The 16426-nt window shown below is 44.4% G+C and overlaps 1 protein-coding gene across 2 annotated transcripts in view; it reads right to left on the bottom strand.

Annotated features, from left to right (window-relative positions):
* Nucleotides 1-16426, bottom strand: part of Grin2a (glutamate ionotropic receptor NMDA type subunit 2A) — a 412474-nt gene that overhangs the window by 185255 nt on the left and 210793 nt on the right. For both annotated transcript variants that reach the window (XM_028778371.1, XM_028778372.1), the window contains one exon: nucleotides 6260-6852. In XM_028778371.1, coding sequence (XP_028634204.1) covers nucleotides 6260-6852 — 593 coding nt within the window. The remainder of the gene's footprint in view (nucleotides 1-6259; nucleotides 6853-16426) is intronic.

Below are 16426 nucleotides of genomic sequence, written 5' to 3'. Positions count from 1 at the left end.
AGAGAGAGAGAGAGAGAGAGAGAGAGAGAGAGAGAGAGAGAGAGAGATTATGTGTGTATGTGTACACGAGAAAGAGGTGATCAAATGGGGCAGGGCTGTCCAACCTCAGGAGAAAGCCAATGTTCAGAGTGGTTAGTACGTTTCATTTGGTGGGTTCATAATACATTCAAAGTCAAGCCTGCTACACACATAGTACAACCTCAGGGTCTTTCCCTCTAGGCACACTTCTCCCAGCGTAAACCCACGACCAGAAGATTTGGTCAGAAAAGCACTCAATCTGCTTTTAACGACTTTTGTTTCCCTAAGTCTAAAACGAGTCCCCTTCCAATTTGAAAGAATGGCCACACATACATATCCAAATAAACACATATGTGTACACTCACAGCAGAAATACAATTCTCTCCATCCCATAAAACCACAGAAGCACAATCCAAACTGTGGAGGGGATTTCATCTGGGAGACCACACAGAGGTTAAAGGGCAGACTTTAGTTGTCTACAGAATGAATTTTAAAACCATCAAAACAAAGCCTGGAAACTGCTCCATCACTGGACTCTGCTGTCTTCTTGAAAAGCTGTGTTCACTACAGGTGCCCTTCCCTCCTGAGCTTCTGCTCTAGCCAGGGAGACTTAACCACACCCTGCACGGCTTCCCAGGACCTAACAGAAGACAAAGGGAAAAGCATCCCACCCACCCTCAGGCCTGCCTTGCTCTCTGGCTCCTTCCTCCTACAGAGAACTAGAGCTAGCACATCAAAGGCTCTCAATGTTTCCTGTGGTGTGAGGGTGTGAGCAAGTTTTGTGGGCTGTAGTGAGCAGAGTCGTCTGCTTCACTTGTGATCTTATTCCTTTGGGTGTCATGGGCACAGACAGAGAATCTCTGGTCAGAAATGCTTCGGGCTTCAAGGATTGCAGCTTTCAGCGTTCTTCAGATTTGGCAACATTTATGTGGACATGTAATACCTCAGGCATGGACCCAAGTTCTAAACATTGTTCTCTCTCTCTCTCTCTCTCTCTCTCTCTCTCTCCCTCCCTCCCTCCCTCCCTCCCTCCCTCCCTCCCTGCTTTCAAAGATGACCTTGAACTGATTCCCTTGCCTCTACTTCGCCAGTTCTGTAATTAGATGTGTTCTCCACCACCAAACACTCCAGTGTATGCTACACTGGAGAGTGAAGCCCAGAGTTTCCTACATGCTAAACCCACACCCCAGCAACTGAGCTACAACCCCAGCCTTGTTTATGTTCCTTAAACACAAAGCCTGAAAACAATTGTATCCTTTTAGTGATCCCAAGAGAGTCAGCATGGAAGGCTCCACTTGTGGCATCCTATCTGCACTGAAAGTTTTGGATTTTAGAGCATTTGAGATTTTGTATTTTCAGGCTAGGGATGCTCAACTTACAACAGCATCCAATTATAACCTGCTTGCCCATATGCCAGGCACTGGTCAAACAGGCACACGACTTCCCTATCTCCATATGACGTGTAACAGAGGAGATGTGGAGGAGTTGAGAGGCTCTCTCAAAGTTGTAGGTCTGGAGTCACTTGCATTAGGAACTCTAAGCACAACAGCTTGACTCCAGGAAACACACCCTAACTGTGTGGCCTTCCTGGCTGCTCTTGAATGGGACAGAGCCTTGGCACAGTACTGAGATGAACAGCCTGGGATCCACACCAGCAAAACAGGTCATGGTTTGCCTTCACAATTCTGGGAGTTACGTGTGCTATGCTCTGTGCTTGGCGAAGGAGCAGATGTTTAATAACTTTGCAGTAGCAAGGAAAGGTTGCATAACATGGCTGAGCTATTTTTGAACTTTGGAAAATGCTGACTGCTCTTTTCAAAGTGTCTTCTATAAAACTAGGAATATTAAAACATGAAGAAAAATTTCCCCTTGCTCTACACCCCACCGTTTGAAATGACAAAGACAGAAACAGGCCTATGGTAAGTTCCAGAACACTCTATACCCTGCAAGTTGCCCCCTTGTGCACCATGGGTAACAGTGCACAGTTTCAATATCCTGACTTCAGAAACTCTAAGATTATAGGAAATAACCTTGAGGACTGCAGAGTCACATGCTGGGATAGGCCCAAGGGGGTCTCAGTTGGCCAAAGCTGCTCATGATGAATCCTCCTGAGAACTAGGTGTGAATTCAGCTGCAACTGTTTGTACAACCTAAGGAAAGCTGTTCTCAAGATGCTTTGCAAATTAAGACCAGCTGAAAATGTATTGAAAAATAAAATGAAGGAAGAGTCCACTAACTCCAGAGTCTGGAGTCCCGCTGAGCAGTTTCATGGACTGGATTCAGCCTTATCTGCCCTCTGCCTTCGGAAGACAGATCCTGTCCTTATCAACAGCCTAAATGCCCATCGACGGGGGATGACTAGATAAAAGATGAAGCCTGGGCTTGGCAGAATGCAAAAAATGGCAGCTGAGATGAATACACTGGAATTCCATTATCTTCCCAGCGATCTTGAAAATACAAGGTTAAAGCCAAGCAGCTTGGAAGGTATTAGGTGTCACTAGGATGCATTGGAAAAAAACTGGATTAGGCATGTGGGTGTACAGGCATCTTTAGTGAAAATACATCTGCACACACACAGCTCACATATGTACTAGATTCACTGTAGGAATTTCCCTTCCCTTGCAAGACTGAAGAGGGATGTGAGGGAAGCTTCTACATTACCACTGATGCGCTGTATGTAAATGTCCAACGTGACACACTGTCCTCGTTCTCTGTGGTGAGTAATGGGCTCAGCCTATTATCATATTCTGTACTATTTGCTGTCTTCTTCATTATTTGAACAAGAAAGAATTTTTGAGCCAGCATGAAAGCTCAGTGGGAAAAGACACTTGCTGCCAAGCCTGAAGACCCAAATTCAACCCCTGGAAGCCATGCAGAGAAAGGAAAGAACAAACTCCCAGAAAGCTGACCTGCACGTGTAAACAATGAGACACACGCACACACAAAGATACATAAAGTAAACAGATGTAAAAAGTGAACTCTTAGGCCCAGAGTTTGCTTTGTGGCAAATTCTCCTACTTTTCAACAGACTATATGGTCTTTGGGGACAGAAGTCACATCTCAACTCCACTGTGTATTCCAGGAGCCCGCACAGATCTGCTAGGTATGAGAATGATGGCTGAGACCCAGAAGGATACAGTTCCTCAATTCTTCTGAGTTACTGTCTTTGAGGTGTCTCTAACTCCCAGACGGGCATCTCAGTGGGCTCCACTCTTTCCTTGAGGAGGTGAATGTGAGGGAAGAGGAGTGTGGCCAGAAGAGAATGGTGGGCCACTGTGACCACCACCATGCCCAGGGGCATTGGGCACCAACTACTCTGCTTGGTGTGTTGCTTCTATGGGCTGGAAATGACATTTTAAAAGCTGATGCGTTCCAAGGTAAAGCCTGCGGAGCCAGCACAGTAGCACGTCACAGTCTGGGTGTTGGTTTGTTCTCTCCTTAAAGAATGGAGTCTAAGGTGGTCCCTGGGAAGGATCTGAATGTCTTGGCAATTATCCTTCCAAAACTCCTTTCCCTATATATATTACATTTCAATTACCTCACAATTGAGTTATGTTTCCCACAAAATAATAGATTTCTAAATCTGCCAGCTTCAGGGCATAGCTTATTAAAGCACTGAGTAAGAATTCATCAGCCCCGCCCTTGTTTTAGTGCTGGCAGCAAGCCTGACTTCCTAAGAAGCGTCCGTGTTTCACACTGAGTTATTAGAGTTATTTCCTGATATTTGGACAATTATTTAGGATGCTAAAAGTGGGTATGTAGAAACAGGATTGGGGTAGGGCATTGTCAAAAGAGCTTGATTTCTTAATTCAACAGTCCATTTTTCTCGGGTGTAAGTTAGTTGTGAAGAAGTACATCCTGGACTGGGAAAAAGTCTCAGAGGGGATAGACACTTGTCTCACAATTTGAGCACTACCTTCAATTTCCCAGAACCCACATAAAAGCAGGACACAGTGTAGATCTCAGTCCCAGTGACAGGAAAGATGGAGGGTGGAGCCAGGACTGTGTAAAAGGGTTTTAGCCTGACACAGGAGTAGGACAATAATGAGGATACTGTCTCAAACAAGGTATAAGGTGGCGATTGACAGCTGACATGTGATCTGACTCCCCATACTCAGGCCATGTGTATGCCGACACACACGTACACATTCACGTTCCCTCTCTCTCTCTCTCTCTCTCTCTCTCTCTCTCTCTCTCTCTCTCTCACACACACACACACACACACACACACATGCATGCACGCACATGTGCACACACACATGTACACTTCTGTTTCAGAGGTAAACTCTGAAAGGTAGCAGATTCAAACCCACAGTCTTCCAGAGATGTTCTAGAATGGCGGTACTCTGCAGGCAACCAACATGCTCTGCTAACTGCAATCAATCTTCAATATGGCCATACTTCATTGATAACTCCATGCTTCTTGAATGGTCAGCAGGTATGAGCACATAAGAAGCATCACTTCTCACACATCATATCCCCTCCTTTCATACTCAGGACAACCCCCCAGAACTCTGGTTCTCAAAAAACTACCCCCAGGCCAGAACTAGTAGCAGCATCCAGGAACTTGTTAGAATGCAAGTTCTAAGAGGTCACTCCAGGTATTCTAATACAATAGAAATTCCTAGAACCTGTGTCATCGAGCCTTTCCATATAGCTCAGTGCATGCTAACATTGGATCAACCTAGAAGAGGGGCTGTTATTATCACTTTATGACAAGCACTTGAGACCCAGAAAGATATAGTAATTGCCACCCTCTGTAGAATGTGAAGAAGGTGGGATTTGAACATGGATAGTACCTCTCCCTCCCCAGCCCATCCTTTAATCACAGAGCCACATTGCTCATTGTGTGAGAACTAAAGCACAGATTACATCATCAAACATCAGGCAAAAACATGCAGAACGGGTGTCTGAATAATAAGTCTAAATCTTAGCAGCTGAGCCATAATGATGGACCACAAAGAATAATGGCACTTCCCAGAAACAAAAAAATCTAACTTAAATGTCTACCGTGATTGGACAGTTAAATAAATTATGCTACCGTCATGCAGCAGAATGGAATGTGGCTCTGAGAGTGATGATTGCCAAGATCTTCAGGGACCTACAAAGACAGTTGGAATATAAGAAGAAAAGAAATCTCAATCAGGGACCAGAAGCATCAGTGTGGGCAATTTTCCCAAATCAGGCCATGCTGCTGAGGATATGGGAAGTTGGATGATCCCACAACTGTCAGTATGGACATAAACTGGTACCACTGTTTTGCAGAAGAGTTTGGCAATGGATACTTATACACACATCTGACCTCCAAAACCCCACTTCTTAGAACTGACTTAGACAAGTAATTGCAAACAGCAAAGAGAGGCAGGGGTGATGGTTACCACTGCAGCTGAGCTTCTAATGGAAAAAAAATCTGAAAAAAAAAAAAAAGGAATTCTCATGAATGTAAAGAGTAAATAAACAAATGGTGTGTGAATATGGAAGAGTGTGGTAGGATATTGCAAAAATTCACCTGGCATATAAACAGATGATAGACAGACAGATGGATGGATGGATGGATGGATGGATGGATGGATGGATGGATGGATAGATGTGGGTGTATGGATGATAGATAGATAGATAGATAGATAGATAGATAGATAGATAGATGATAGATAGATAGATAGATAGATAGATGATAGATAGATGATAGATAGATAGATGATAGATAGATGATAGATAGATAGATAGATAGATAGATAGATAGATAGATAGATAGATAGATAGATCAATAGATAGATGATTGATATGAGACAGGGGGAAGATAAAGAGATAAAAGAAAACTCTCAAGTGGATGTCTACAAGGTATGTTATTGAGTAAAGAAAATAAAAGCAAGTTGCATGAAGTATCTGAAATATATTAGTATTAGCCAGACATTATAGCATTACTTGTAAACCCAACACTCAGGACCCTAGGTTGTGAGATGGAGAACCAGGCTGAGCTACATAACAAGTTCCACATTAGCCATGGCTATATGATGAAACTCTGACCCAGAATCAGCATTATATGACTTATCATTTTAAAAACGAGATGGGAGAGAAGAAAACAGAAGTGAGCATAAAATCAAAACAAATGCTCTCCAAGAAAATACATGCATGCATTCTGTATGTGAAGTCTACACTTTCGCCAGTGACCATGAACCAAAACACTAATAGTAACAAAACTCTGACCCATCTTTGGTTGACAATCAAAGAGCTCTCTTACTGGTGCAGAGTGTGTAGTGGGGTCTCTGGCTTCTCTGTCTGCCCATAGCAGCTGGCCTTGGCCTCAGGAATGTAGGAGAATTTCTCCAACATGGAAGATGCGGCAGTGGTTAAGATTCCAAGACCATCTCTGACTCTCGCCTCCAGGCTGTAGTCCCAGTCGTCATAAGAGACTGAAATGAGACCCGAGGGAAACTCTTTGGGAATGAGCTCTGTGTTCCCAGAGACTAAACTTGGGACGATCCAGAAGAAATCATAGCCAGTGAGGCCGAGGGAGCGAGCCTCGCTCAGGATGAGGACAGCCTCATCCTTGGAGCAGTAGAGCAGGATGACAGAAGAATGGATCTTCTTCAGCTGGACCTGTGTCTTGGCATCCTCGAAGGAGGTGTCCAGTGTGATCACGTTCTGCATATCCCAGCCCACAAAGCTGTTGTCCACTGTTGTCTTGATGAAGCTGATGAAGTCTCTGTAGCCAGGGAAGATGGTGGTGACCAGGGAGAAGACATGCCAGTCATAATCCTGCATGATCTTCAGCATAACCGTGGCTTGCTGCTGGATTGATGCTCCAAACTGGAAGAACGTGGATGTCGGATCCTGACAAGAAAGAAGGAGACAGGAAGGCAGAGGGTGAGGCCAGAGGCAGTTGCTATGCAACGGTCTGTCTGTACAGACTTAGAGCTGTCCTTTCTAGAAAGAAGAGAAAAGCATCAAATCATTCAAAAATATTTCTGAAGAGCTGGGCTGGGGATATGACTCAGTTGGTAAAGTGTGCATCACGTAGTCATGTGAATCTGTTTTTGATCCCCAGAAGCCACATTTAAAAAGAGAGACAGGTGGATTCCTGAAGCTAACTGGCCAACCATCCAAGCCTATATGGCAAGTTACAAGCCAGTAAAAGACTGTTCAAAAAGGTTTACTGCTCCTGAGGAATACCAAGGCTTCTCTCTAGTTTCCACACACACATACACACAGACATATATGCTAATGTGTGCACTGGCACACACATGAATATACACGCATGAACTCATTCATGCACACATACATATGCACAAATAATAAAAAGTAAACATTGCTGAGATGTGCCAGGCTCTGCAGCAGGCACAGGAAATGAAGGCTTGAAAGGATTCATACTTAGAAGCCCATGACCAGCAAAAGGAAGAATATCAGCTATTTTTGTTCATGCATCATGTACTCTCGTTCTCCTCTAGATTGTCTCCCTATCCCTTTCTGAGCACACAATTCCAAAAACACCAATTTGGCCTAGTCCTCAGGGTCATGACATGAAAATGAAGTCAACAGAGGCAAATGAGCATCAGGAATTACGAGGAGCTTCACAGGGCACAGTTGGAGATCCTGGACTTTGCCATTCCTGAAGCCATCTACCTTGGACCACCAGCTAAACAAGTCACTCCGTTGCTGTGTTTTCATGACCCAGTGCATGTGGTGCTTCTGTGCCTTCAACTTAAGCCTCCCCATGTTACAACACAGACAGTGAACCATGTGACCACCTACAGGTTCGAATGGCAAACATTTGCAGAACATTTTGCTATGTACTTTAGATCTTGGGAAATGATGATTCCTAAGACAAGCAAGGAAGAATCTCTGCTTTCAGAGATGAAGGAAAACTTGGAAAAGAGCAGTTTCTGTGAATGGGAGACTGAGAGACACCTGTGGACACATAGAAGAATAGAAGTGAGGGGAGGGGAAACATGTGGGCATACCGTGAGGTACGTGTTTGAGTACAACAGACAAGGACACTCTGGTATATGAAGTCAAAAGGATGAAATTCTATTGAAAAGCTTTTGAGACTATATCCAAAGTTTTAGGTGCTATTCTGTTAAAGCCCTGGTAAACTTGTACTGCCTTCTATGATCCCCAATGATCCCAACAGCATCACAGATATATGATCACGAGAACAAAGTTCCACTTGGCCAAGCAAAGTGATTAGTTGTCGAATTTATAACCTCTGATATTCCTAGACTCATTAAGTCCCCAGGATGGTTCTATGAGGTTGGTATTGCTGACAGGGAAACTGAGGATCAAAGTGGTCATAGTGCAACCAACTCTCCAAACCTAAGCAGGTCCAGAGAACACCACATGATAGTCATTCTTCTATCTGTAGCCGCAGCCCTCTTGGAATCATTTAAGATCAGAACATGGTGGATGCATATGTATCCATAGTTACTGTGCTGCAAGATGACAACTCATGGGTGCTGGAGTGACAGCTCAGCGAGTAAAGCATTTACCATGCAAGCATGACAACAGGAATACATGGCTTTGTTTGTTTTAAAACTGAACATGTGGTATGCACCTGTAATCCAAGTGCTGGAGAAATGGAGACAGGAGGATTCCCCGGAGCTCACTGGCCGGCCAATTCAACCTAGTTGGCCTCTCAAAAGCTAAGGGAAATGGCTCCTTGGGAAGAATGCTAAGGTTTTCCCCTGACCTCTAAATGTATGTGTACATATGCACACCTGAGCACACAAGTGTCCATATATGAACACAAAACAAATGCCAACTCAACGAAAGATACACCTCTACACAGCCACAAAGCAGTGACCAATGCTGGGGTGTGTGTTTCTCCTGGAACTGAAAGACTTGCCAAAGTGCCCTTCTCTTACTACAACCACATTTTCATTTTGCCCTCTTGTCTTTCTCTAAGTGTTTAATACCACTTAAATGCAGTACTATGGCTTATGGGGACTCTACTGTATGTACACTCATGATATACACACTCGTGTGTGTGTGTGTGTGTGCATGTGTGTTTGAATGATTCCATTCACATCTTTCAGAGCAATACTTTGTAGCTACAAATGTCAATTTTTTTCCATCTCGTTTTCTTGATCTTAGTAGCCAATGAGCTATGTCTGGTTCTTGGAAATACTGTTCTTTCTGGAAGGCCTTGGTTTAGTGGATTACTTCACTGCAGTATGGCCTGAAGGCAAAGACGAGAAATGGGAATAAACAAATGGTTTCTGGGCTCCTTCCAATATTACAGTTCTATGAATTTTACCTAATTAAATCAATTAAAATGGGTAACAGACTTAAAGATTTGGGGAATTATCTTTTTCCCTACTGTAGCATTTGGAGAAATCCAATATTCTTGAATTGACGAATCATTTTTATCAGCCACATATTAACAAGACTGTGAGCTCTTCAAGGACAGGGAAACTGTTGTCCTCATCACTGTCCCCACGGCTGCCAGTAGGCTTGGCCCAGGACACATCAGTGAGTGGAGGACAAAGACATGCATGAGTAGATGAGTGTGAATTGAGGCCCCAGAAGAATGTCCTTGGGTTACAGAGGATCCTTAAAAGGGGATAGGTTCATGTCTGAGATTGTATGTTTTGTGGATCCTGAATGTCACATTCAAAGCAAGACTTTTAACACCACCACCTACATCTACCTATTCCAAGAACTCACTCCTCCAATTGAAGCCCCAAATGTATACCTATTTGTTAGCATGTGCACATTTGTATATATGCATTCATCTGTGTGTATGCATGCAGAGGCCAAAGAAAAACCTCCGGTACCATTCCTTAAGTGCTAACTACCTAATTTCTTTTTTTTTTTTTTTGTAATTTGTAATGGGTGAGTGGCTTAGTGTTTGCAGACCAAAGCCTATGTGTGGAGGTCATAGGAACAGTTCCAGAGTGAGGATAGGGCCGCTTCCCTTTCCTTGACTGGCTAATGATAGATTCTGGGAGAGGAAAAATCCCTGTATTTACTATTGAGGCAACCAGAGTCTAAGCCCATGATCACAAAGAAGACCCTCATTCATCTCAGTGGGTCACAAAACAAAATGAATAGACATGAACATGAGACAGAAGTTTGTGGGAAGTGGGAGGTGGAGAACAGGGTAGAGAGGTGGGGTGAGAGTAGTCAGTATGCATGACATACACGTGTGTAGTCAGTATGCATGACATACACGTGTGCTGTCAGTATGAATGACATACATATATGTAGTCAGTATGCATGATATACACATGTATAGTCAGTATACATGACATATACTTGTGTAATCAGTATGCATGTCATACATGTGTGCAGTCAGTACGCATGACATACACATGTGTAGTCAGTATGCATGACATACATGTGTGTAGTCAGTATGCATGACATACACATGTGTAGTCAGTATGCATGACATACATGTGTGCAGTCAGTATGTATGACATACACATGTGTAGTCAGTATGCATGACATATACTTGTGTAGTCAGTATGCATGACATATACTTGTGCTGTCAGTATACATGACATACATGTGTGCAGTCAGTATGCATGACATACACGTGTGAGATTGTTAAATAAATAAGCAAGTCTTTGAGACAACCACATAGGCACACATTTTGGAACAACTACCATGGATGGAGAAGTGGAACCAATATGCTAGCTGTGGCTGGGGTTTGGGATCCTGAAGGTTCCTTACTCCAAGTGCAGTACATCGTAACCTCATCAGAGTGTCTAGAGATGCCCATGCAGAAAGGAGAGCTGTACTGATGCAGACTTACTTTGTACTCCCTAGATGGAAGAGGTTGAGCCTGCACTGCACTCTTCCTGGAGAGATAATCACACAGATTGCAGTTCAGCAGCCCAAGGCCAGTGCACGCAGCACAGGCCACTCATGGAAAAGTATGTGCAGGCCACTGGCCTGGTACCTCACTTCCTCTTCTGACCTTAGACACTCTAGCACAAGCTTCTATCAGACCTTCCATTTTTGCTAGGATCTTAAAAGTGTGCCAAAGCTTGTGTGTTGGAGGCTTATTACCAAACACAGTAGTTTTCAGTCAGAGTTAGGGCCTCCAGTATCAACTGTTTCAGAGCTCTGACATCATAATTGACTTATCTATGAAGAGTTTATAACTTATTGGGCTGTTGGAAAGTTCTGGAAACTGTAGGGTCTAACTGTAGGAAGTAAGTCACTGTGAACATACCCTTGAAGGGCATATTTTATCCCTGGTCCATGCCCTCTCCTTGTTTGCTTCCTGTATGTCAGGAGGTGAGTGATTTAGTCCATGGATACTCTCTGTTATCTCATTCTCTTTTTCAACCCAGGCCTAGGAAGAATGGAAGCAAGTGATCAGAGGCTGAGAAGCCCCAAGCCACGAACTAAATAAACCTTGCCTTGTTCACATTGCTTTCTCTCAGATACTCGGTCATAGCTGACCACCACTCTCTCATTCACATCCTACCCCAGTGGATGGATCACAGTGGACCTTCTGAAGTCAGACTGCTCAGTTACAAACTTACCTGGGCACCCTTGGGAAAAGTTGCTTAAGCCTGACTTCCCTCATCTGCATAGTTGTAGATATAAAAACAATTAAAGAGGCTGGAAAGGTCGCTTAGGGTGTGAACTTCTTGGCACACAAGTGTAAGGATAAAGTCCGAATCCCCAGAGCCCACAAAAATCCAAGTACAGGGTACACATTTGTAATCACAGTGTTTCTCCAGTGAGACACAACACAGAGAGGAGAGGAAGATCTCTTGATTTGTGGGCTAGCCTGGTATATGCATTGGAGAAGCATACGACATGATATGCTCTCTCTAACAAGGTGGAAGGCAAAGCTTACCACCTGAGGTTTTCCTCTGAGTCCATACACTCTGACTCATGTGTGTCCTCCCACTCACACACACAAATGTGTTCATATATTAGACATATATACAAATATACAGAATATACAGATATATTATGGACAGATCCACATGGGCAGAGATTCTTCCAAGATGGCAAGCAACCCACTCCTGTCCTTTATCACTGTCTATAGTGTCTCTCTCTGCCACTGGGCTGTAAGAATCAGGTAATGTAACCCCACCCCTTACTGAACTACCCAATACCCTGAGGTCAGACACCAAGCATTCAATAAATATGAGACGTGGAGTTTTCCCCAGGGGTCAAGACCCATTTTTATGTCACATCAAGAGACTGTGCTTCCTCTTCTCCAGCGTTCTCTGGCCTTGGAGCACCTCAACAGTTCAGACTGTTCTAGTTCCACTGTAAGGAAGTCAACAATGGCTGTGATGGCCTACTTCCTTACGTACAGACTCCTGCCTGCCTCTTTATGTACACCAGTCAAGAGTCCAAGTTAGCATATTGTGGGTCAGGACCTTTCAGACCCAAATTCAAATCCTGATTCTGTGATAACTAGGCATGTCACTCTGGGCAAGCACGTAATCTTCCTGGGTTTGAGGGTTTTGTTGTTGTTTGTTTGTTTGTATTCCACTTGGATATAATTACCAAAATACTGTAGGTAAAGAACAAAATGAACTGAGAGGGGTCAGGTTCATTTCTCCTTGTTTCCTAATTCCGACAGTCTGCTTCTCCCTCTTGGCTGGTTGTCCTGTGAACTGCACGGGGACTGCCAGACACCTTATGGTCTCTATCCTATTTCATAGACTGTGTTACCTAGATCCGTTGGTATCTACTTTCAAATCCAGATCACACTACAAATCAGCACATGCTCCCTGAGTCAGAAGCCTTCACAAGAGTGGAACAGGGATGGCCAGGCCCACTGTATCCATACCATTCTGGTGAGAAACCAACACCAGCGCCCTTCACAGGGACGTTTATCCATTACTCTGTAGACTGACACCTAGACTGACTCCATAGTGTGGCTGTTGTACCTAAAGCAACCATAGACACAGATGAGCAGGTGCCTCTGTCCTGCTCTGACCTGAAGTCCTTTGTGTATATTCATAAGAATCTACACCATATTTTCATTTCTGTCTGGTATATTACACTCCACCTTCAAAACTACTGAGGACTAGGCATGCATCCCTGTAATAAATTTGGCTTTGGCCTAACATACATGAAGCCCTGCATTCAATCCTCAGAACTACCCTCCACCTCACCCTCACACACACACACACACTACTATAGACCAAAGACATTATACATCCCCCTAGAGAGACAGAAATGAAGAGACATTTGCAAAACAATTGCAGAATGAAGCTCACTTTTAGCCTTGACTTTTTTGTCTATGGTGACTTTATGGACTGGCAGAAGGCGATGGGGAGTTTGGCTACACGCCCAGGAGGCAGCAGACATGCCAAATGGTCCAGTCTTCCAAGTTCCCACTTCCTGCCTTGATGGTGGAGGCGGTCCTTCCTGCATTCATTTCCTCCTCCCCAGCCCTGTCATTTCCTGTACTCTGAGGGCCCAGAAGGTCTGTCTCTGACCACCTCTGGCACTCTGGTACTTGGCTTCCTTTGACTGTACAGTCAGGGGAGGGAAACATCTCACACGCCCACTGTGGATCTGTGGCAAAAGCAGCTCTTTCCTGAATCTCCCTCGCTATAGAACAAACTGTTTCAAACATAGCAAGGGAGGCAGGGGTATTCAGGATTCTGGGTGTCTGTTATAGACTGTGCTTCCATCCGGTGATGTGTGAGGTCTCATCCCAACAGATCTAACACATTTAGTCCTATTCTGGAACGTTCCAGAGATTACTGAGTTCCGGTGGAGACAAGTGACTCCATAGGGTCCAAAGATGATGACTAGTCAGTTCAAATAACTTCCATTCTACTCACCTACTTACCAAGGTTATAAACACTCGTGTTTGATTTGATCCTAACCACTCAGAAGACAGGGGCAGCATTACAATATCTACAAATGGTGCTTCTCATGATCTCCAAGATCCTCATGGTCCCATGATAACAATAGCTTGGTTATTGCAAGATTCATCCAATGTTCCACATACACGCATCAGTGGCTCTCATCCCTAGCTGTTTATCATCATCACATGTAGAGTTATCTTTAAAACAGATGAAACAACAATACCATGCTGCTGGCCCTGTACCAGTCTAATGGAGATACAGGTTCTATGACTAGATTATCTGAATAATGAAGCCAAATCTTGTTATGTCCTCTGTCTTATCTCAATGGCAGGATTAGCTTTATTCAACTAGCATCTTTTCAGGGCCTAGAAATATGCCTAACACACAGAAAGAGCCACATAAGTATTGGCAAGCTAGAGGCCTGTCCCCTGTTAGCCCAGGTGACTGATCACGGCTGTCAATGCTAAAGCCATCTCTGTACCTTCTCTGCTGCTGCTTGACAGGGTGAGCATAGCCTGGCATGTGCAGTGATTCCTGGCATACTTGTAATTGTTCTCCTAGTGGATCTACTACGGTTTTCAACAGATTTTATCTCCATCTCTGTGGGTGGAAGGAAAACATCAAGACACTGTTCAGCCTTCAACATTAGCCAGAGGAGCTTTCTCTGCAGTGAGTAGTGGTTGAGCAAAGAGTCACAACTGGCCACAATGCTAAGTATAACTGCCACCAAGACTCAGAGAACATTGCAGAAGAGGCTGAGATCATGTAAGAGTACCCTGATGGAGGGGAGTCCATTGAGACACTGTCTTCAGGACATGGAATGACCATTGTACTCACGGACTCACAGCAGCCGTGGTTACACAAGGCCAGACAACTCAAAACTCCAGCATTAATGAGGAGCCCATTCTCTAGGCCCACCCTTACTGAAGAGCTATTGGCAGATAATGGCTGCTGGGGGCAGGGATTTTTTTCTGAGGGTGTGGCCACTGACAGGTTTCCTAGACTACAGTGGATGGACTCACCGCTGTGTACATATGGGGCAGCACTGATTTGACTTGGTAAAATATCAAAGGGAGGAGGAGGAAGAAGAGGAAGAAGAGTAAAGAAGCCGAAGAAAGAGAAGGCATGAAGTTAAAAGAGGAGGCAAATTAGATAGATATGGAAAAAAGTGGAAAGGGGATTTAGGCAGCATATATGATATTTTTATTACATACAGGTATGAAATTCTCAAAGAATTAAATAAATAAGATTTTTAAACTTAATAAGAGTAAAGATTCAGATAAGATCATAGGACATGCATGTAAGATGAACAAGTCTCATTGGAGAATCTTTTTACCTCCTTCTTCTTCCTCCTCCTCTTCCTCTTCCTCCTCCTCCTCCTCTTCCTCTTCCTTTACCTCCTTCACCATCACATCTGTCCCCTTTCTCCTCACTGTCACCACCCCAGCCATTGTCACAGCCCAGTGTATCAATAATGAGGAGCACTGTTTCTGTTCCCACATCCCTATATCCTAGACTTCCAAACAGGCTCTGAGCATGAGTGTGCTAAAATCCATCTAAAGGAGTACACGGCAGAGCCGAGGGCCAACATCAGGCCATCTCCATTGAGCATCTAAAATTTGCTTCCTTGAAACACTGCTTCCTTCCAGGTATCCAGAACAGAGGGATATACATCGACTCCCTATTGAGGCACCCACCCAACAAAGAAGATTCCCAGGAAACTGGGAAAAACACTACAACTATAGATCGTTTAATAGTCCATTGATTCAATGAAGAAACTGAAGCATGAGAGGAATGAAATCACATTCACGTGTGATATCCTAAAATCATACCAAACCCCAACATCACAACTGCCGAATTCTACTTCAAGATACCCTGACTCATCAGACCAGTCTATAATCTGAATCCAGCCCTCCGGTTCATTCCTGCTAGGGAAAAAAGAATGTCCCTTCCCATGCTGACTCCTGCAGCCACCCACCACCCAAGTTGGGGGGGGGGGTGAGGAGTCCTCTGGGCAGCCTTTGCTTCTTCATCTCCCGGGGTGTTTATTTCTTTTGCCTCTCCTGGTTGTACCTGCCTGCAAAGGCTTTGTGGTTCTCCCTCAGACCACAGGAGGTAAATTCCCTCTGGGATGCTACTGAGCTTGCTCAGCTCAACCACTCCTCTACCAGCTGCTGCCACTGTCATTCTAAAGTTCACTCTGGAGCTCGGTTCCCCTCCCACGCCTATTGAAAATGGTTTCCTGGTTCCCAAAAGCTTCAGAACAAGATTGTGCCTCACAGCAGTCCCATTGTAAGCTGGTCTCTGGCATCTGGGACTCAGTATCTATTACAGTCTCTGAGGGCCTTAGGTACAATTAGGTTAAGTGTCTGATACATTGATCACTGGGCGGGGTAACAAACCGAAGAACCATGCGGCAAACTTCCGGATAACGAGCACGTGGTGCCTGGCTTGCGTGGGTCCTCCATGCCTGCCTGGCTTGCGTGGGTCCTCATGGTTGCACTTCAGGTCTTTTAACAACTGAGCGCCCCCGCAGGCCCCCAGCATTCCTGTTAAGTAATCCAGCACTACTGTCCCCTGAACTCTTCTTTCTCCAAATCAGAAGTTTCAAG

This window comes from Grammomys surdaster, unplaced genomic scaffold (genome assembly GCF_004785775.1).
Source record: "Grammomys surdaster isolate TR1022 unplaced genomic scaffold, NIH_TR_1.0 334, whole genome shotgun sequence".
Classification (NCBI taxonomy): Eukaryota; Metazoa; Chordata; class Mammalia; order Rodentia; family Muridae; genus Grammomys; species Grammomys surdaster.
This window is presented reverse-complemented; position numbering and strand designations above follow the sequence as displayed.